The following is a 23365-nucleotide window of genomic DNA, read 5'->3' on the forward strand; positions in this document are numbered from 1 at the left end:
CGCACAGGCTAGGTGGTCAGTCATCACAGAAAATGGGCCCATGATGTTTTATATCAACAGACAAGGAGGAGACCACTTCGCAGAACTCTGCCAGGAGACACTTGTGCTCTGGGGTTCCTCCATCATGTACAATATTGGGTTGGAGGCTTATCACCTCTCAGGAACTCCCTTGCAGACTGCTTGAGCAGAGACTTTTCTTCTCACTGCGAGTGGGTGCTGCATGTGGAGGTTTCCCACTCGGTCTTCCAGAAGTGGTGGACTCGCCTGGATGCACCATAAGGGGCCTGGGCTTTGGATCCTTCTTGGATGGCTTCCTTTTCCCTGCTTTATGTATTTCCCCTGCTCCTGTTCATCAGCAAAGTTCTGCAGAAGAGCAAGAAGGACAGAGAGCTGCGGTCATCAAGATGGCTCCTGTGTGGCCTCATCAGCAAGGGTTTGGAACCTTGTCAAGCCTGGCAGTGCTCCCTTTGTGGCTGCTACTGCTCTGTTTTAACACCCTGTCTCAGGACCATGGCTGTCTCCATCACAGCCTCAGATCCCTGCATCTCACGGAATGGATGCTGTGTGGCTGAACCCAGAAAAATAGGCCAGCTCAGAGGACGTTCACCATGCCCGCCTCAAATGCAGAAAACCCTCAGCCTAGCAAAGCTTCACTGCTAAATGGTGAGGGTTGCACATTGGGCAGCAAACTGCAGGATCTTGCCCCGATCCAGTCGATCCTGGATTATTCATTTCCTGTGAAGGACCAGATTGGACAGACACCCAGTTCCACCATGCAATTTGAATCTAGTCCTATCTAAACTCATTGGAACCCCATTTGACCAGCTGGCTGTGTGCTCCAGGTCACACTTGTCCTGGAAGATAGTCTTTCTCGTGGCAGGAACATCAGCGAGGTGCGTTTCAGAGCTTCGAGCCTTGACTTGGCTGCCACCATATACAATCTTCCATAAGGACACTGTCCAGCCGTTCCCCCATCCTGGTTTGCTTCAGAAAGCGACAGCCTTCTATTTGATTCCTGCCGGCTCCCTCTCCCGAGCCCCACTTCTCAATGGGGAGAGGTATCGTCACTTGCTGGATGTCCGTTGGGCCCTGGCTTTCTACCTCCACAGAATGAGACCTTTCCGAAAATTGCCCCAGCTCTTTATGGCTGAACTGGATCACTTTGCCTGTCTGTGCTTGCTGTGACCCAGCTGGCATTCCTTGGTTACCAATTGTACAAGCTCATTTGACGAAGGCTCAGGCTTCGTCAGCAGCATTTCTAGCCCAGAACATCTGTAAGGCAGATCTGGGGTTGTCTGTGCCATCACCTCCTAGACTAGAGGTGATGCTAGGTGCAGCAGGGCTATCCACTCACCCTTGTTCTTGACTCCTACCTACCTCTGCCTGGATATTGCTGGTAGTCACCTAATGTGGAATGGACTTGAACAACCACTTGAAGAAAAGGCAGTTATCTTGAAGAACATCAGTTACAGAACAGGTGTGTTTTTCATGTCCATTCCATGACCTGCCCTCCTACCCCACTGTTGGAGTTTCCAGCAAGCAGTGAGGGTGTGGGGGAGTACAGTGCTTGTTTTACCACGTCAGAGTGCCTCCACTACAGGGGTCGCTAGAGGTGTTCCTGTGTGGTTACTGCTAGGCACAAAGCTTCCAGCAACAATGCACGTGGTGTGCGCGCACACCTTTTGTGGAATGCACCTAAACAGTGCATCTCAAAGAACGCCAGTTAAGGAACAGATAAGTCTTTTCCCACTTAACGTAGATACTGCCACAGTGTATTTGAGATGGCTCTAAATTTTGAAAGAAACATTTGTGCTATTTTAAAACTTGATGGAATAATTGAACTTTTGGGATGATGTTTTCAGAGACTGACCAGAACTTGGTTATTCACGTCTTCTAAGGAATTCAGAGCAGAGTTATTACAAACCACTATCTGTGGCTATTAAGACCTGTAAATCAAGGACTTAATGGGTACCTTGCTAGGAGCCCAGGGGACACATGGAACTTGCTTGTAAACTACCATGTGTTTTGTAATCTGAAGAAACTGTCTAGAGTAGGTAGTTGTGTTTTGATCATCAACATGGTGTTCAAGCCCTAAATACAACTTCATGAACTTACTTAATTTGTGAGTAATAGATCGTGTTCACTTTATTTCATGACTCACTGTTACCTTGATAATTTGCCTCTCACCACTTTCTCATTGTGTCATCTGTCCAAAATAAAGGGTGACGGGTGGCTCTTAATATTCATTGCTTTTGTGAAAAGTTGGGATTTGTCATTTAATGGAAACAGACCTTTCTCTGAGGAATGCCCTATTGCAACATTGTCAGAATACATAAGGAACCAGCTGAAGCAGTCTTAGAACTGCTACCAGTTATCTTTGAGGATTCATGGAAGGCAGATCAGAGAGAAATGGAGAAGGCCAAACATAATACCCATCTTCAAAAAGGGAAAGAAAGAGGACCTGGGGAATTACAGACCAGTCAGCACACATCCCAGCCAAGAAAAGTTTCACAGATAAAAGCAGCAGTGTGGACTGCACTGTATTGGCCAGAGACACTTCCTGGCCACGCAGCTACCTTGGCTTGTTACGGGTGATTAAATTGTGCTGGTAAGAGAACCAGCATAGGCAGAGTCCTGCACAGAGGCAAAATTGTTATCCACCACTGCAAAAATGATCCTCCGATACAATCTGTATATGGGGGTCGGGGGGGAGGCCTCCTTGATATGCGCCAAGGAGAGGGACTGTAAAGTTGCATGTTAATGCAAAATGAGACACAGTGAGGAATTTTCCCCCATAAGAAATAGGGGGGATAGAGACTGTAAGAGCATAAATTTTGCCTATGTGACCATTTAAACCCTAATGTACCAGTCACATACCGTACCATATATTAGAAGCATTTGAAGCAACATTTCAATAAATTATCCCAATCCAAAGTACATTTTACAGCCTTTTTTATCATACGTGAAGTATGAGACAGAGGAGAATCTAAAGGATGCTGGGAGAGCATGCAAATTTTCCATTTTCTAAACGACTGCAGCGTGAGGAATTTTTACGTCACGTTCCTCCAAGTTTCAATGGCGTAAGTGCGGAACAACACCTATGGGAGCGACTTATCTCAAAGACTGACTGTATTTGTGGAGTTGCAGAGCACTAAGCGCAGTATGGCTACACAGCAAGCCTCACAGCTGCACTGATACAGCTGTGCTATTGTAAGGTTTAGTGTAGACAAAGCTTTGGCCTGAAATTAACAAGATAAAGTTCAGTAAAGACGACAGATACAAATTGCTACACACATGAGGGAAAAATTAAATGTGTGACTATAAAATTAGCTAGGAAGTGGTACCGAGGAAAGGAATCTGGGTGGTGTAGTGGCTCACATATTCAATATCAGCCAACTGATAACAGCTGTAAATAAAGCAAGTATCGTTCATGGGTGTATTCACAGGAGTGTTGTATGTAAGACACAAGGCAATTGTTGCACTTTATTCAACATTGGTGAGGCCTGGGTCTGGGTCTGGATGCCGCATTTTGAAATGTGCAGCAAGTCCAGAGAAGAACAACAAAAATGATAAAATGTTTAGAAAACCTAACCCATGAGGAGAGGTTTAAAAAAAACTGTCTAGTATTGAAAATAAAGGACTGAGAGGGGACTTTGTGTATGTTACGAAGAGGATAATGATCAGTCATTCTCCGTGTTCCCTGAAGGTAGTGCAAAAAGTAATCTTCAGCAAAGCAGATGTTAGTTCAATATTAGGAGCGATTTTCTAACATGAAGTATTGGGGTAGGTTACCATCAAGGGGGGTGTGGAATTCCCATTATTGGAGGCCTTTAAGAGCAGGCTAGACACATGCTTCTCAGGGGTGGTCTAGGTTTTTTCAGCCCTCACTCATCAGCTACCTGTGATTCTGTGCCTATTCTTCCTCTGCATCAGTAGATTACTCTGGGCTCTATGAGCAGCGTTCTGATGGGTGTCTCTCTTTTGCTAGTTTGCAGTAATAGAGGATGCCTCTTCGGGTAATCGGGCTGTAATCCATTAACAGCTTTACAGCTTAGGGCCAAGAACAAACAGCAGCTGTGAGTTGCCCTTTTTTTTTTCTCAGAACTGGCTGCTACATAATATTCAAGTTGGTGTCAGTGTGTCTTTCAATGCCAGGTGTTAGGTTACAGTAGTCTAAGCTGGAGGTGGATTGTATGCTTATAGGCTAGATGAAATTGAATAGCCTGGCCAACTAGATTGTGCGAAAAGGCTTTTCTTATTTCTTCGGTGTATCCTGTGTGTCCAGCACTCATGGGTCATACAATCAAACACACAGCCTATGAACTGCCTTAGTGACTGGAGAGTAGCTTCTCTCAATAGAGGACAAAGTTCATGTCCCAGTTGAAACACTCCAGGAGTCCTTCCTTCTTGAAAGCATTACTTCAGTGTTGTGTGGGTTAAGAGTGAGCCAGCTGTTTTCATCAATGTTGTGATCTCTGACACTGAGTATGAGAGTCAGTGTGGTGAGAGATGTCTTTATAGGCATTTAAGTCTCAAAGGACAGCTTGTCTAGGAGAGCCCAGAGTCATGCTGAAATGTAGTTAGCTTAACTCCAATAGAAACTGGGCCAGGCTCTGGGGAGGTCTGAGTACTTCTAAGAATCCTATTATTCCCCAGCTCTTGGACACTCATAACAGGCAGATCTTCGTCTCCAAGGGGGAGCCGGGGGGGCTTTTCTGCAGTCAAAGCCTGAGGTGGACAGCATTCCTACTTTGATATTTTTCCTGATGGCCATTCAGTATTGAAAACTTGTCATCCGCTCCTGTGGTCTTTACCATGAAGTTAAGAGCGTACTTAAAAAGGGTTTTAGAATTGGAGCAGTAGACTTGGGTTCTAGCTTGTTAGTCTCCATTGACTGCATCACTTTAATATAATGTCACATAGGGGACTATATAGAAACATCCTAAATAAGCTTTTCTTAACAAGCCTCTTTTTTTCCAGTTAAGGCTTGAACATTGAATGTTAGTACGGGAAGCAGGAGGAATAAACTCAGACTTTTTTTTGCCAGTGTCAAAAACTTATTTTGTGTAAGTGCATTGATTCTTACTGGATATTAGATTTAACGTTAGTTTCTCCTTCTTACAGACTTGTATTATGAAATAAATAGAAGCATTTTACTGTAGCTGTAGGGCAGTGTAATTCTTCAAAGTGCATTGAAAAAGTGTGGTTTAAATTTTAGCTTGGGATGTGATGGGGTTAAACGAAACAGCTGACCAGTTTTTGATGGAGGTGAGTGTGACTGGTTGAACGGAAATGACAAAGGAGCACTTTTTGACGAAATGCCTCTTGCACACAACTTCAGTTCCATTAAGTGGATTTTCTCTTTTTAAATAAATGCAGTGCTAGGTGGAGCCAAACACACTGCCTGGGACTGCTTCAGGCAGTTTTAAAAAAGCTTTGAAGTATTTCTCTTGCTGCCTGAGGGTGGGTAATCTGACATGGTTATTTTGAAGTATATGCCTCATCATAAGGTAACTGTGCTGCAGTGCGTGCTGGGTATAAACCAGATGTTGGCGATACATAACAGAGGTAGGAAGCACAGACAATCCAATTCCTTACATATGGAAGTATGGCAAAAATCCCATATACCTCAGTGTTTCTAGGAATGGGTCTTGAAAGAAACATTAATTGTAACCTGAATGTTGGGCAGCTGACGAGTCTTATGGTTTTGGAAGATGGTATAAGCCTGTGAAAAGTTAGTAAATAAAATTTTTTCACACGTCTCTGGGAGGTTTCACATAAAGGTTGAGAGTCACAGTGAAATGCTGAAGTCAGTAAGGTAAGAGGAATAGAAAAGACAAAAAACATGTTATGTTTCCTAATGAGAGGGGTGGCTGCGGGAGTTGTGTGACAGGTGAACCTCAGCTTGGTAACCTCTGCAGAAGATAACTGATGCAGCAGATTTGGAGGAGTAAATGAAACTGTGCAATATACATCCAAACCCCCAAATCAGAACCCTGTTCTGCCCCGCTTATATTTGCTGGGAATATGACCAGTCCTTGTGGTTTTTGTTTTACTTTCCCTTCTCTAGACACAATATATTATCCAGTTTCCCCAAGTTTCCTTCTGCTCTGGTCCATTTTCCTACTCCCTTCTTGCTTCTTTTTTTTAAACCTTAGAAATAGTGGATGCTCCCCATTTTTGGTAGAGGACGCTTTTTGAAGGTCTGAGGGCACTGTAGCAGGCTGGCGGCTGTGCTAAAGCTTTTCCGGCCTTTTAGTTAGGAAGCAAGGGGACACCGAATGTTAGACTGCATGCAAAGGAGAATGATTTCACTGATTTTAGTTCTCATGGTGTGTTTGTAAGACTGGGAATTTCATTGTGACACCATCTCCAAAATTGAGGTTCCTGAAAAATAGCATGAGTAGGTGGCATGGGACTGAGGAGACTGACTGACTGACTGACTAAATGCCTAATTTGAAGGATTGTGCAAGAATTCCAATAATTTTGTAGAGGTATGACATTGGGTGGCTTAGTCATCACACTGTGCTCTCATGCATGTCTAATGGAGGATAGACTTATAATAAATATGAGAATATGATGTGCAGAAGTAATAAAAATTCAATTTGAATTCGATATTTGCCTGTCATATCTGTGCTATGGTCCGATCTTGATAGGGAGAAGTAGGGGGCGGGGAAGATCTTTTTGTTGTTTGTGCTCAAAAACAACGTGCCCCCTCCAAAAAAAAAAAAAAAAAAAAAACCCAACAACTTATTTATGCTGCAGACAAAAATCACTGGTTAGAAGTAATGAAATGGGAATGCTTCTTTCAAATAAGATACCTGATGGTAACAGAGATACCTCTCTTGTAGAACTGCAGAGTTGAATTTGGAAAAGGCTGATAAACTAGAACATCACACAATACAAGCTTCTCCCTTTCACTTCCTCTAAATCCTATTGTTTGTCAAAGACCCATGTGTATTCTAGGATGTCTCACAGAACAAGTAAACTGGTCTGTGCTTTGAAAAGTATGGAGTCTAAATTTAACGTGAGATAAATGTGGGTTTGAACAGATAAGAGAGGAAGAGAGGAAGGCCAAGAGCGAGGCTATGTCTGCACTAGGCAAAGTAAGTCGAGCACAGATACAATTGTGTATAGCTAGAATCAACCTATCTGCACTTAGCTTACTCAGTTATCCCTACAGAACAATGTCAACAAGGGAGTTTTTCCTGTCGACTTCCCTTATTCCTCATGTCTTGGGAGGAGTACAGGGGTCGACTGTGACCCCTGAGAGATCGATTTCGCATGTCCAGAGTAGACATGCAACGTTGAACCCTGGAAGATCAATCCTGAGCAGGTTGATCTTACAGGCTAAAGTAGACGTACCCTGAGAGTCAGATGATGCTGTTATTGAGCAAAGCGTGTATGGTGACCATCCATTTACCTTTGTTCTTTTTATTGCCCGTCATTCACTTAGCCATAGGTGAGATGGCTGAACTGAGGTTTTAGTAGTGAATTGGATTTAGCCAGAGAAGTTGTGTGACACACATGTTTGAGAAGGCCAGTGTTGCAGGCATAGGACAATGTGACAAGGGGGGGCACAGAAACACTTACTAAATTGGTTTAGGGAAATGCTTAGGAGACCACATCAGAGGTGTAGATAGGGGCTGCTTTATGGAAGGCCTTTAAAGTGATGATGTCAAGAAATTTACATTTGATTCAATAGGAAAATTTAGTTTAAAAAGGTGATTCAGAAACAGCTTGACTCATGGGAGAGACTATTTTGGCAGGGGTGTTTTGGGTAGCCTGGAGTGGGGCTATGTTGGTACTCAGAAGAAGCTAGAGAATTGGAGAAGGCAGTTGGAAGACAACAGGTCTGTTTGGCTAGAAAGGAAGGTTTACTGCTAATTTGAGTCCCATTTGCGTAATATTCTACAGCATTGATTCTTTATCGAGGCAGTCGAAGTTCTTCAGGGGTACGTCTGTTCACCTAGGTATTTGCCTAGTTTTGCAACAAGGAACATAAAAAGCACTAGTCAAGTCTATAAAATCTCATACAATGACTTGTTCATGCTACTGTATCTACTGTATATTGAAAAGAAAGTACAGGCTGGATCTCCCAGGAGATGTCAATGCCAGCCCCTCTAATTCTGATCTCCTGTCTCAGTTCCTGGCCACCGGCCCCCTGCTGCGCTAGCCTGGCACCCCTCCTGACCTCACTTCAGTCCCAGCCCTGGCTGGACTCCTGGACACCAGTGCCTCTGCCACTGTCCCAGCCTGGCCATTGGGGCTTGCTGGTCTGGTAACATCTGTGGTTCTGCTGCCATGGTTTTTCCCCCTAAGTGCTCTAACCCAGTAGCATGCAGTGGGTCCCTGAGGATGCTAGGCCATGGATGTTGCTGTAGCAGAGTGTCTAAGTCTAGAAAAGTTGAACCTGTACAATATTTATATTCCACAAGCAGAAAATGAACAATTTTTTGTAATGTGGTGTAGCACTTTTGTATTTTGGTTTGATTTTGTAAGCACGTAATTTTTAAGTGAAATGAAATTTGAGGGTATGGAAGACAAATCAGACTCAGGGTACAATAGTCTGGAAAGCATGGGAACCACTTCTTTACAGGAATAGAGCTAAAAATACTGATTTCTTTCAACAAGTTGATACTGCTTCTGAACTACCCATCTTCATTGAAAATGAGATTAGATGAATAGTTACAGCAGTGACTCCAAGCTACTCTTCAAATTACTGGAAGGCTTACTGGATTAATGATGAGTAAGTCAAAGGACATTGTCCTGAGGTCTTTTTTGGGATCTGATGTGATGATGGGGGGAGTGGTTTCCAGTAAGTGATTTAACATATTACTTTACTGCTGATTTAAATTGAAATAAGCATTTTAATATTCACGTTGCCCAAGTGCCTGTGAAGAAAAACATGTCGTATGTCATAGATGTCAGAACCTACTGGCCTTTTTTTTTTTTTTTCCGTTCTACATATGTCAGTTTTTATTCTCCTTACCTGGTCCTTAGAGCTTTACCTAAAAGTGTCTGCTCTCTGCTCTGATTACATTGTCTTGTGTCTTATCGACAACAGAAAAGTAAAACTCAAAACAAGCATATTCTTATTGTTATAGTTTTCATTCAATGTTTGCCTGAATTATGATGTTGAAATTTAAATGGGAAAATAAACTGAAATAGACTGTTTAGCGATATGATTCTTTGTTGTAGATGGCACACATGTAAAGACAAAGGAGGACTTCAGGCATCTGTGTCAAGCACTTTGGGAAAGGTATCCAAAAGGCAACACCACTGTGTTGAACACAGCAAAGTTTAAACTCAGTCGGCACAGATTGTCTTGACGTGCCACATTATTGGTATAGTAGGGCCTCAACATTCATGAGGGTTCTGTGTTGAGAACCCTCGCAAAAGTTGAATTTCGTGAATGCAGGCGGCTCGGAGCCCTGGGGAGGCCATGGCTGCCAGCGCTCCCTGCTGAGGGAAGCTGCAGCTGCCAGCACTCTATGCCCTGGAGCCCCAGGGAAGTGGCCACTCTGGCCACTTGCAAATAATTGAATTTGCGAACCGTAGATATTAAGACTCTACTGTACTTCAGTTAATACTCTCCCACTGGTTCCGTACTCTTATAGGTGGTTTTATCTCTAGGTTACTTAGAAAGAAAGTAGGTATCTGCAAATAGGCTTAATAGTGATTGTGTTGAATGAGAGTTAATTAAATTAATTTGGAAATGAGTATTTAGAACAAAATCAGTTTTAAAACGAGATTTATGGATCCTCTAATTCTAAGAAGCTTAATGAAAAGCTTTTGAAAACTGATCAACTTCTTTAAAAATGAATGTGGGTTGTTATCTGTGTTCCATTCGCACAGAAGCTCTGCCCTTCAAGTTACTAGAGATGGTTATTGTTTGCAGTGACTCGAGCAAAAAATCTTTTAAGTACTGGCCATGAATATGCAGTAACTAAAGAGTATAGTCTCTTAAAATGAATGGAAAGGTTAAGTGTCTGGTTAAAAATAACTAACAGGTGTCTGATACCCTATGATAAGAAGGCACAGTCCTTGTGATTTCAGAAACTCTTAACCTTGTATTTAATTTGCTATCCTGTTTTGAGATGTCTGCCAAGACTCGACTCCAGCTGTTAAATAATCTTACACACAAGGGTTCATTGGCAGTTTCAAAGTTGGTTATTTATAATTTCTGATCACTTCTAAGCAAAGGAAGCTGTAACATGTACAAGTCTCTAAGGCTTGTTATGCAATTTGCATGTCCAGATCAGTGTAATTTACCTTAAAAATTAAATAAAGAGGAAATCTAGAAATAGTTCACTTACTTAATCATCAGCCTGTTTATTTTTGCACATTGCCACAGTCTCATCTGCCAGTCATAAACTGGAAAAACACCAAAGTAGAGTTGATAGGCAAAAATGAAATAACCCTCTAAAAAAAAAAAACCAAAACCAAAAATGCTCAATTATGGAGTCTTAAAGTGGAAATCACAACTTTTTTTAAGATTGAAAGAATCCTCATGGGCCTGAGTTGTTCATCCATGTACAGTAGATTTCATGAACTTCAGAAGAGCTGGTCCATTAAACATTTAAACTTTTCAGAGCATCGAATATATCTCTCATTTCTATGCATATATACTCCATATCTGTTCCCTGTCAGCCTGATTGGTAATGTTCCAAAATATTCATGACATGTTCTTTCCTCCTTCTCCACAGCAACAGCCGGAGTCTGAAACTGTTCATCTGTTCATCCCAGCCTTGGCGGTAGGCGCCATTATTGGCAAGCAGGGACAGCACATCAAACAACTTTCTCGTTTTGCAGGTGCATCTATTAAGGTACTATAATTTCACCTTGCTCTCTGTGCATTCCACGTGATGCTTTCCACAAGATTTCTGCAAGTAAATGTATGAACTGAATGCTTATTGTTCTCTTCTCTATACTCCCTACATTGATTTATGTGACAAATTAGTATATTTTGTTAGTTTGATTCAGTACATTATAAAACATATCCAAAAGGTGGGCAATCTGGGCTCTGTAGCATAATGTGGAGAGCAATATTAGAAGCTGAAATGTTTGATAAACCATTTTTATTTCTCATGTTGACCATGGCAGTTTTGTTTGTTTACACAAAAATGTTGCTTTACGAATCTCTGACAAGTACTTTACAGGCCTGCACTCTGGTTTCATCCTTCATTGGAAGAAGCTCTCGTCCAGAGGCATTTTTGACAACCCTGCAGACAGATGCTCGCTCTCTGGGCCCAGAGGGCGCTAGATGCAGAAGAGACAGTGCAAAGTTTGAGGAGGCTGTGTAGGGTTATAGAATTCCTGCTCAGCTCTCCAAGGACTGGTTTACGCCCCATCCCAGTGATGGAGGGATGAAGCAGTCACTCCATTATTACTCTGGCTCTTCTCCCCATCCCATTTCCAGATGTCACCACACGGTTGCAGGTGATAATGGAAGGAGTCCATCCTCCCCATGATGCCTTTAGTTCTCTTCTCCATCTATAGCTGATATTCTTGGCTTCTGTGTAGGGATCAGGGTTTGGCCAAACTACTGGTAGAATGTCTGTGTTAAAGTGCAGATTGATTGATTGTTGCTGGAGTCATATTCTTCACTTGCCACAGGTTCTCCTTGCATCACATAAATTCACCAGATGTTATTCTCTTGCTCTGTTTACTTGTTACCACCTTCCCAGTGGGGACCAGGCAACTGTGGACTCTGTGGGGATGTGTGTGAATGCAACCAGTTGGTTGGGACACATGCAGGGCTGGAGGCCTCTCTTGTTCTGTAGTGTTCTTGAAATAGACATCTAATTTTGGAAAATCAAGGACTGAGCATCCCTGACCTGGGGAACAAGCGTTAGGTAAGAGAGGGGAGTTCAGAAAAGCTTGCAGAGGCAAGAGAGGCTTGCACCACAAGGTGAAAACGTGAATATTTTAAAAAGTGGTTCAGAAGTCATGCTACATAAATCTTGGTTACGATGTGCTACACAGGATCCGGATTTTGCTTTATTTGTGTAGAAATGAAAACACGCCATACAAATGGACTTGATTGATTGTCCCCACCTAAAACTACTGACTCGAAACATCCAGTATTTTTAATATACGCTTCCCTTAAAAAAAAATCTTTGTTCTAATATTTGAGCAATTAATAAAAGAACCTTTTCAACTCTTTTTCCTAAGAGTTTAAGGAACACTTGAACAATTTTAGATGGCCAAATGAGATCTGATTTTTGTATACAAGAATTGGGCTATCCTTCTATGTAGGGCTTTCTGGGTTTTGAGGTACATACAGAATGGTGTGGATGTAATTGTAACATCTACTTTGGTGCTGTGCTGAAGGTTTGTAGAGACAGTAAAAAATAGCCATAAAATGGGATTTCAAGACTATATTGAATATTCATATCGCTGTTGATGGTAATATATAGAGTTTAATCTGTTTTTTGTTTAGAAGCTGTGAAATTTTAAATTAAAATTTTATTGAAAAATGTTTTTGTATATATCTCGCTGACACATTTCAAGGTCAAGAAAGACAAAATTAACATTGAAACTTCTGAATGTGTCCCCTGCGGGCGCTGTAATCTACATGTTTGTAGTGAGTGCTGGTGCTATTTTTCTCTGGCTATACAGATAAGAAGGCTACAATCTAAGATTTAGACTCTTCATTTCTTGCGTACACCAAGGCAATCTCAAACTGCAAAAATATTGTAGCATTAAAATAATAAAAATACAGACATTAAACAGACTTCATAGAAAATATTTTTCCAGGGTTTAATTACAGGAGTTAATGGTTAAATATGCGTCCTGTATGAAATATCAGAGTCCACATACAAATAAAATGTCAGGTGACTGCATGAAGTGAATGTCTCAAACATTTCAGTCTAACTTGGACAGAAATTATTTGCTCAAGCCATGCTCAGTAAGCTAACTGCAAAGGCGCCTTGAAATTTGGCATCAATTAAATACGTTATGAAAGCGCCAGAATTTGGTCTGAGTGTGCCTGCTGTTGGCGCACTTCCCATTAGGGTAGTTTATTACATGTGCTGCAGTTATAGATGCATGTGTTTATAAAATAGCTAGTTACATTACAGGAATTAATGTGTAAAGCCAGTAGTATATGTTGTATTCTTCAGTGTAGGACACAGTGTGAATGATTGATTGTTAACCAAAATTTTATAAACAGGAGTTTAGTAAAAGTGATGCACGGTACTTTGTACTTTTATCTGAATTAAACCACAGCGTTTAAAAATGACAAATGTCCCTTGGCAAAGATGAAGTCCTGTAATGTTTAATACATGACCTGCTTAGTGCTGGCTATGCAATATTATCTGCTGTAATGGAAATGTCAGTTGTTGGTGAATATTTTGTTTATCTCAATGTCAGAGGCTGGGTCGAATTATTTAATACTACAGGAGTCTGAAAACAACACCCACAGAACTCTTACTTTATGATGAAAGTAGCTATTGAGGACCACTGTGGGGTTCAGTGGCTCAGCCCTAATGGCACTTAATTATTTTTCTCCGGGAGACAAAATCATCTATGTGTATCAGTCTGGAGGAATGTTTTTGGATGTTACCATCTGGATAGATTGGAGCTTCCTTATCCTGATCCCCAGGAAAAGTGTCTCTTGCTGATGAGCAAATTTTGTTAGGAAAACGTTCCTTCATGAGAGGACTTGTTTCATGTGACTGAATAAGGTTAAAAATCTTGGTTGTTCAACCATGTCCTTCTCTGGGAAGCTGCTTCTTTATACTGTGCACAAACTGCATATGAGATTTTACAATGGGTCACAGATATTCTTGAGTGGCTATCCCTTTGTTTCAGCTGTAAGTTTTTTCAGTTGTAAGTTTGCTGTGGCTTAACCATTTTTTTCTGATAACCAACACATTCATTTAACGAAAACAAAACCCCAAATGACTAAAACTTAATGTTGCAGATGTTCTTGTGGCAGAACGGAACAGTTTTACTGATATGGAAAACAAGTGTCCGAGGCATAGCTGTGTTAGTCTGTATCCGCAAAAACAACAATAAGTCCTGTGGCACCTTGTAGACTAACATATTCTGGAGCATAAGTTTTTGTGGACAGAGACCTGCTTCATCAGATGCAATGTCATTGGCAAAGCAGGTTTTTGCCCACAAAAGCTTATGCTCCAAAATATCTGTTAGTCTGTAAGGTGCCACAGGACTTCTCATTGTTGATATGGAAAAAGTTCTTCTGTAACCTTACCTTGCAGTTAGGCACCTGTAAAAACCTAGAAGCTGTCTTAATCTGACCTTTGTGTTCCAGATAGCTCCTGCTGAAGGACCAGATGCCAAGCTCAGAATGGTTATCATCACCGGACCTCCAGAGGCTCAGTTCAAGGTACTGTGTGTGAAAACTTCCATTCCATTTGTCTGTTCCTAGTGGGCTTTGTCCTGTAGGAAGGAACATCAATGAAATACTTAATGGAATGGCACCATTTTATTCAGAATTTAATTTAATTTGGTGTTGGTGTGCTGTGTAATTGAAGTTCTCTTTGTCCTGGCATATTAGAGAGGCAAACTGAGGTGACATCTCTTACTGAACCAACTTTTTGGGGAGAGAGACTAGCTTTCAAGCCACACAGTAATCTAGTAAAAGATATTTATTTCATCCATCTTGTCTTGCTAATAAATAAGTTGGTGAATTGTGTTTTGACCACCCTCCCTTCCCTTGGCTTTCCCTCTGCTAAATACAACCATGGGGGTAAAGAAACTTTTTTTTTATTAAGGGCCACAGCCTGATCTTGTTAAAGTTAATGGAAGTTTTCCATCTTTTCATTGTGTTTGACCTAATCATAAGTGCACGTACAAAAGAAACCCATATGACATGCATAATTTCCTCCACACTCGTTTACGAGCATGGTGGTTCAGTCTTTCTGGTCTGGCTTAAAAATAGTGGACTGCATTTTAATTGAAATAATGAAATTAATTTGCATTGTTATAGAGTTTATACCTTTTAAGCTTCTCAGGTGACTAATTTGTTCTAGACAGAAGTGCCTTTCTGGGCAGTTTTTCAGATGAGTGGAAAGGTTCTGATTGTATTTACAATAAAATTAGACTAGGATGCTCCAACCATCATTTGTGTCTCCTGCACATATTGACTGACTGAGCTGCAGAGAGAGAGAAACGGGACTATGGCATAAGATCAAGTACTGAGTTAATTTTGGTTGGAGAATACTAAGGCCAGGCCTACACTAGGGGGGAAAAATCTATTTGATTCATGGCTCCAGCTATGTGAGTTGCGTAACTAGAGCTGAAGTATCCTAAGTCAATTTTTCCTGCAGTCCCCACAGCAGGAGGTTGATGGGAGCACAAGGGTCAGTGGTGGAGCGCTGATTGTTCGATTTAGCACAAGCCCACTAAGCACAGTAAGTTCCAGTAAGTATAGACGTATCCTAACTAAGAGTGGGTCAGAGATTGAGATAAGTCATTTCACATGTAGCAGCCTGACTGCTTTTTATGTCTATGGCAGACAGGAAAGTCACTCACACCTTCACACCGTAGCAGTGCTCTCTTGCTCACATAGATTTAGGGCCATGCTTGTATTTTAGGTGCTGGGCCTTATATAGATACTCCCTTGTGGGTAAGCACATGCTCTAGGTGCCTGGGGCTCGAGAAGTCTTGAAAACGGTGGCAGCTGGTCCACGCCTTCATTGTCACTCTCTTTGTACCTCTAGTCACAGAGATAAATGCAGAACACACTGGCCCCTGCTCCAGTTCCTTCTTACCACTGCATGGCCTGGATCAAAACCTCCAGTGTCTGGAACTTCACCTGCCTGTGTTCTTCAATCTGCAAATATATAGTAAATAGCTCAGAATTTTATTCTGTTTTTCGTTAAGTTTTGTAATTGCATAGATTTCCCTGTACAAGAAAACTTCTCCCTCTTCCTCCTGCCCTACACACAGTTATGCGTACTGGACTATGTCCAGAGCACCAAGCTTCAAAATCTGTGCTTTTGACTTGTGCTCTGTCTCAGTCTACGACAACCATCATTCTGACCTTAGTTGCCTCAGGGGGCTCGTGTCATGGCAATGTGCACTATCTGCCACACTTTCCCCAGTCGTACAATTGGGGCACAGAAACTTCATCTTTGGAAATAGCTAATGGTGCAAACAAAGAGGCTCCAGTCATACTCAGGTGGGGGAAGCCCCCCTCATGTTGGCCTGGATCAGCAAGGGGCACCTTCTGCCAGAAGAGTTGACTTAGCTGCATGGGAATCTACTCCCCCAGGCCCCTGGTTGGGAAAGTGTGGAGCAGTTTCATAAACAAGAGCCAATCTTCTCTAAATTCACTTCAGAGAGGCCTGATACAGCCCTGTCTGTTTCAGACAAGTCTTCCTGCTCAGCCTTTGAAGACTTAGAATGTCGGAAGTGTCTGGGTCATGACAAAAAAGTCCACAAATCCAGGGCTGCTTTGGTACCAGACCGTGCTCCATTGGCAACTGTGCCTGAAGGCAGCTAAGCCTAAACTGAAGGCACTGATGAAAGGCAACCTTTAGAAGCCTCACCTATTGATAGTACTGCCTCTGCTTTGCCTGACTGTGGTGCAAAGTAAACCTGTAAATACCACAACGCCCTCATGCTGGGTGGACAGGACATCTTGCACTCCAGGGAGAGCAGAGACTTATGCTACACCTGATTCGATTTTTTTTTTTTTTAACTTGCTGATCTGCAGTCTCTGTTGCCATCAGGTCCTTCCCAAGGAAGGTCCTGGTTCCACCAGCAGAAGCAACTAATGGGAAGAGATCACTCCCCATTCTGTCACCCAGCGATGATTTTCCTCTGGTCACTGTTGTGCCACTGATGGATCCAGAATCTGCAATTTCTGTCTTTGGAGACCCAAAGGCTAGATATACATCCACATAAGCTGTAGTGTAATTTTTGTCACTCGAGCACTTTTAACCAGTCACGCCGTTCAAATGACAGAAGCATCTATTTGAAGTTTGTCCATCCCTTTCTGACCAAGTCTCTTGACTTCATCTTTGGAGGAACAGCGACTACTGTGCTGCACATGGACAGCTGGAACAATGCTAAATTCTTCTTCGAGTGGTCCCCGTGGGTGCTCCACAATAGGTGTCGAGCTTGCCTGGCGCCGCAGATCGGAAATGTTCCAGCAGTTTCTCCTGGATCGCGCATATGCCGGCGCGTGCTGCCCCCCTGCGCACCCCCGGCCACGTGCACGATCCGGTCCCCACCAGTTCCTTCTCAGCCGCCATCGGCTGCAGACAGAATCTACTCAGGCTAAGGCCAGAGTCAGATTACTTAAGTGGGTTTTTTCCACGTGTAATTGTTGTTTTCGGTTATTAAACAAAAAAAAAAAGAGAGAGAAAGCAAAGACAAATATCAGCAAAAAAAAAAAAAAAAAGAGGAAAAAGAGAGGAGCGGAGAAGAGAAGAGCGGATGTGAAGGCCATTTAGGCCGCCTGCTGCCTCAGGCCGGTGATCACTATTTGGGGTGGAAAGTCACGGATTAAGTGCTAACTACTCTATTAACAATAAAGGACTCAACACAAGGACCTCTTCAGGTTTTACAAAGCGGGAGTCATGCCGTCAAGCTATGCCGGCCTCCGTGGGGCATAGCGAAGGCATCTGATGCCTGGGGGAATTACAGGCTACCGAGACACGTTCTCACTGTGCTAAGCTCACAGCTTGCCAGAGAAGCCTCACCCCCTGGGTTGCATAAGAGGAGGGCAGTTTTTCTCTGACCCCCTCAGTGCAGAAACAGAGGAAACTCCTTGGCTCGATCCTTGCCGTGCATTTGCAGCGAGCAAGACGAGTGGAGCGCACAGCCACCAGCCGCATACTCAGGCAAGCAGCAGCACGGCAGCGCACATGGCAGAGGCTGACCCTCCGGTTATACAACAGCCGGCACGCGTGGCGCCTAGAGCGTCAGCCAGGCAAGCACCGGAACCGGCGGCACCGCCACAGGTGGCACAGACCCCTGCCGCACCAGCGGTGCAGGGGCGCCAGGCACGGAGCCTGCGGGCACTGGAGGGGGCTACCCGCGTGGCACCGCAGCTGACGGTGCCAAGTGCGCGCGCCGCTGACAGCGGGGCCAAGATCCCCGGCATGGAAGGGGGCGGTGCCAGCCCTGCAGCGGAGGGGCAAGGCAACATCAAAAACCTGGCACCACAGTCCATCTGTGGACAGGGCTGCGCTGCTGTTAGCACCAAGCCCTCCCCCTGTGATACACACGCCGCACCGAAGACCTGTGTCTCCACCGGCCCATCCGGGGGGGGCAGGGGAACAAACCTCCTTCTCCGTTCCTACAACCAATGTCACCATGGCTTGGGCCACCTTTACCATTTCTGGGATTGGATCCCCTGGCGTACTATCACAAGCCAGTTTTCCACCTCTATCTGTGTCGTCGCGGAGGTCTTGCTCTCCCAGACATTGGGGGTACACGCCCCGTGAGTGGTCCAGGTCTCCATCCCTGGACCCTTGCCCCTGCTGCCATGGTCGTCCTTATCATTCTGGACACAGACAAACCACAGGCCTACACCCAGGGGCAGGTCCCCCCCCGGCTGCTCAATACCCCCGTGGGCACTCCCGATCGGGGACGGAAACAAAGTTGTCTCAAGGGAAGTTAATTTTAGAACCCCGAGACTTTCCTTCACAATCCTCCAGCGAGCAAGTGTATCATCGACCGCAGGAACCCGAGGGTTCGAGGGAGGTTTACCTTAGTGGTTCCTCCTCATCCTCCCCAGATGAGGCCATGGCCCCCGGGGACGTCTCTCCCCCAGATGACCTTAAACAGTTTCAGGAGCTGTTTAGAAGGGTGGCTTTCTCGTAAGACATTCAAACGGCAGAGGTGCAGGAGAAACATCACAAACTCCTGAAAAATTTCAGATCCCCGGCTTCATCCAAAATTGCTATTCCGCTGGACGAAGCCATTCTGGAGTCAGCCACTACTATATGGCAGACTCCGGCCTCTGTTCCGCCTACAAACAAGAGAGCGGATAAGAAGTACTTTGTCCCGGCAAAGGGCATGGAGTTCCTCTTCAGTCACCCACAACCAAATTCTTTGGTGGTCGAGTCGTCCCAGCAGAGGTCAAAGGCTTCTCGGTACAAATCGGGGGATCGGACAAAGATGCTAAGAAGTTGAGCTGTTTGACAGGAAGGTGTATTCCTCTCCTATCCTGCTATTGAGAGTGGCAAATTATGGGCACACCTAGCAAACCATAATTTTGATAATTACTCCGGGCTTACTCCCCTCATGGATTCACTTCTGGAACATAAAAAGCCGGTGTTAAAGACGATGGTTCAAGAGGGCTACGCAGCATCGCGGACGGGAGTCCAGATTGCCCTGGACGTGGCGGACACGGCGACACGTTCAACGGCTACAGCAGTGGTCATGCGTAGAGAATCCTGTTCCCAGACGTCGGGTATCTCGAGTGACCTACAGGCGAAGATCATGGACCTTCCCTTTGATACACAAAAGCTGTTTGCGGACTCAACTAACTCGGACCCTCACCCCAGTAAGGACTCGAGAGCTACACTTAGAACCTCGGGCATTTATACTCCCCCATACAGGAGGGAAAACTTCTACCCTCAGCAAAGACGCTACGCTTACAACCACAGCGTGCTCAATATCAATGGGGCTACGACCAAGGGCACTATCAATAGCGGCAACAGTACAGAACTCCTAGGCGACGTTCTTAACAAAGCCGTATGCCCTTGGGTCACGCCTAAAGGCAACAAGTTTGATGGGTAGGTCGGGGGCTGCACTATCAATACCCTCGCTCAATGCCACTCTCATTTCATGTTCCATCATCGCCTCAGACCATTCCACTCCCAATGGCAAAAGATCACCACAGACATATGGGTGCTGGAGATCATAGCCACGGGTTACGCGATCCCCTCCCAGTCGTTTCCACGGACGAAGCCTCCCACCAGGCCTCACCTCAGGGACGCTGCCACGAGGCGAGGCTCAAGCACAAGGTGACTCACCTTTATGTTCATCAGGGTAGTGGAAAGAATGCCGGAATAATTCCAGGGGAAGGATTTTATTCACACTACTTCCTACCAGAGAACAAAACAGGACACTGGAGGCCATCTTAGATCTTCGGGGCCTCAACAGTTACTTGCGTAAGCAACGGTTTCGGATGATCACAGTTGCCTTGATACTCATGGCACTGGACGATGGAGACTGGGTTGCAGCACTCGACTTACAAGATGCTTACTTTCATATAACAATCCACCCGGCACACAGACACTTCCTCCGCTTCACGGTCGGCCAGGAGCGCTTCCAGCACAGGGTTCTTCCATTTGGCCTCTCCTCAGCCCCCAGAGTCTTTACCAAAACCCTGGCAGTGGTGTCAGCCTACCTGCACAGACAGGGGGTGTTTGTTTTTCCCATATCTGGGCGACTGCCTGCTAAAAGGGACCTCGAAGGCAGAGGTCTCACGCATGATACGCGTCACAGCGGACACGTTTCTTCGCTGGGCCTAGTCATCAACCTCGCAAAGTCCAAAGTCCGAACCCACACAACATACAGAGTTCATAGGGGCACGCATAAACTCTATCACAGCAAGGGTGTACCTACCCGCCGCCTGCTTCCGTGCAATCAGTTCGCTGGTGCAAGTCATTACATACAGCCCCACGGTGCCGGTCTTAACATGCCTACAGCTGCTGGGCCATACGGCGGCAGAGACGTTTGTGGTACAGAATGCCAGGTTGCACATATCAAGCCTGTAGCATTGGCTGGTGAGCGTTTACAAACCAGCATCCCACACTGTCCACAGGGTGGTGTCGCCCACAACAGAGGTGCGCAGATCCCTGGCGTGGTGGGAAAACCCTGAAAATCTTCTAGTGGGGGTGCCTTTTCACCAACCACAAATTTCTATTTTTTTCTTACTACCGATGTCTCCCACATAGGATGGAGAGCGCACATCGGTGACAAGGTAACGCAAGGGCTGTGTTCCCCTGCGGAACAGACACTGCACATAACCATGCCGGAGCTCAGAGCAGCGTTCAATGCCTGCAAACATTTTCCAGATTACCTACATGGCAAAGTAGTCAGGATTCAATACCGACAATATCTCCACTATGTTTTACATCAATGGACAAGGAGGAGCACGATCCCGTGCCCTATGTGTGGAAGCAGTCCAATTGCAGAATTGGTGCATCGCCAACAACATAATGTTGAAAGCCTCGTACTTGCCAGGCGCTCACACCGTGAAGGCAGATCAGCTGAGCAGGCGCTTTGCAATCACGCACGAATGGCAGATCCACTCCGATCTGCTACAGCGCATTTTTCGTACATGGGGGTTTCCCCAGATCGATCTGTTTGCCACAAGGTCTTGCACAAAGCCAGAACGGAGAGAGCTCGCATGATACTCATAGCCCCGCTTGGGATCGGCAGCAATGGCTTCCCTTGCTTTTGCGCATGTCATACCTCCCACCGCTCCCTCTACCGGTGGCACCGGACTTACTCACGCAGGCTCAGGGGTCCTTAGTGCACCCTCACCCTCAGGGTCTGCACCTACAAGCATGGCTAATCCATGGCTTAGCTCTTTAAAGAGCACGTGTATGGAGGGAGTACAAGTAGTCCTGGAATGAAGCCGAAGGACCTCCACCAGCAGGACTTACAAGCAGAAACGGACTCGATTCACAGCCTGGTGTTCCGCCAAGCAGTTAGCTCCCCTTGAAGTTCCTATACCTGTAATACTAGAATACTTATTGGACCTCGAGAGGCGGGCTTTCTCTATCCTCGCTAAAGGTCCACCTTGCCGCTATATCAGCCTTTCGGCATATAGAGGAAGGGCCCACGGTATTCGCCCATCCTATTGTTACCAGGTTCTAGAAGGGGCTGGTAAACCTGTACCACCACCACCCCCCCTTGGAAACCGCTTCCACCATCATGGAATTTGGACTTGGTGCTCAGCACGCTATCGGGTCCACCTTTTGAACCATTAGCCACAGTTCCCATACGTCAACTTATGGGGGGGAAAAAGAAAAACAAAAAAAAAAAAACAACCTTCCTCCTTGCTACTACGTCAGCCCGCAGGGTGAGTGAGCTCGCGGCAGTGATGGCAACGCCGCCCTGCACGGTATTCTCGAAGGAGGCAGTAACCTTAAGGCTGCACCCAGCCTTTGTTCCAAAAGTCTCTTCGGAGTCCAATCTTAACGAGCCAATAGTTTTCCCCTCGTTTTACCCGAAGCCTCACAGCTCCAGCACGGAGGCACGCCTGCATCTCCTGGATGTGAGGAGGGCGTTGGCCTTCTACATAGACAGAACTAAGTCCTTCCGGAAAACGGACAGGCTCCTAGTTTCTCTCTCTCTCCCAGGTCAAAAGGAGACGGTCTCTCTTCACACAGAATCTCTAAGCACATTGTGTCCTGTGTAAAAATGTGTTACAAGCTTCAAACTTCTCCTTTGCTGGCCCCACCCAGGGCTCACTCCACCAGGGCGGTGGCGGCGTCAACAGCCTTCTTCAAGGGCATTGCGTTAAAAGACATCTGTAGAGCGGTGACCTGGTCTTCCTATGACACCTTCGCCAAGCATTATGGCCTTCCTCGGGTATTCTGAGAGGATACCCATCTGTCGACAGCAGTCCTCTCGGGGGCAAGCTGCGCATCAACTGATTACCCACCTCCTTACTTGGGTTACTGCTGGGTAGTCACCAATTGTGGAGCACCCACGGGGACACATCTCGAAGAACCATCATTACTACAGGTGAGTAACTTCTCTTTCCCTTTGATACACAAAGCTGTTTGCAGACTCAGCTGACTCAGTCCCTCACTCCAGTAAGGACTTGAGAGCTACACTTAGAACCTCGGGCATTTATACTCCCCCATACAGGAGGGAAAAATTTTATCCTCAGCAAAGACGCTACGCTTACAACCACAGCGTGCTCAACATCAACGGGGCTATAGCCAAGGGCGCTATCAATAGCGGCAACGGTACAGAACTCCTAGGCAACGTTCTCAACAAAGCTGTATGCCCTCGGGTCAGGCCCAAAGGCAACAAGTTTGATGGGTAAGTCGGGGGCTGCACGATCAATACCCTTGCTCAATGCCACTCTCATCTCATGTTCCATCATTGCCTCAGACCGTTCCACTCCCAATGGTAAAAGATCACCACAGACATATGGGTGCTGGAGATCATAGCCACGGGTTACGCGATCCCCTCCCAGTCGCTTCCACGGACGAAGCCTCCCACCAGGCCTCACCTCAGGGACGCTGCCACGAGGCGAGGCTCAAGCACAAGGTGACTCACCTTATGTTCATAAGGGCGGCGGAAAGAGTGCCGGAATAATTCCAGGGGAAGGTTTTTATTCACACTACTTCCTACCAGGGAAGAAAACAGGACACTGGAGGCCCATCTTAGATCTTCGGGCCCTCAACCT

At 45.2% G+C, this 23365-nt stretch overlaps 1 protein-coding gene across 1 annotated transcript in view; it reads left to right on the top strand.

Annotated features, from left to right (window-relative positions):
* IGF2BP3 (insulin like growth factor 2 mRNA binding protein 3) overlaps positions 1–23365 on the top strand; it is a 187652-nt gene that overhangs the window by 146890 nt on the left and 17397 nt on the right. The window contains exons 11-12 of the mRNA XM_074984636.1: positions 10710–10829; positions 14282–14356. Coding sequence (XP_074840737.1) covers positions 10710–10829; positions 14282–14356 — 195 coding nt within the window. The remainder of the gene's footprint in view (positions 1–10709; positions 10830–14281; positions 14357–23365) is intronic.

This window comes from Carettochelys insculpta, chromosome 2, assembly GCF_033958435.1.
Source record: "Carettochelys insculpta isolate YL-2023 chromosome 2, ASM3395843v1, whole genome shotgun sequence".
In the NCBI taxonomy this organism is placed as follows: Eukaryota; Metazoa; Chordata; order Testudines; family Carettochelyidae; genus Carettochelys; species Carettochelys insculpta.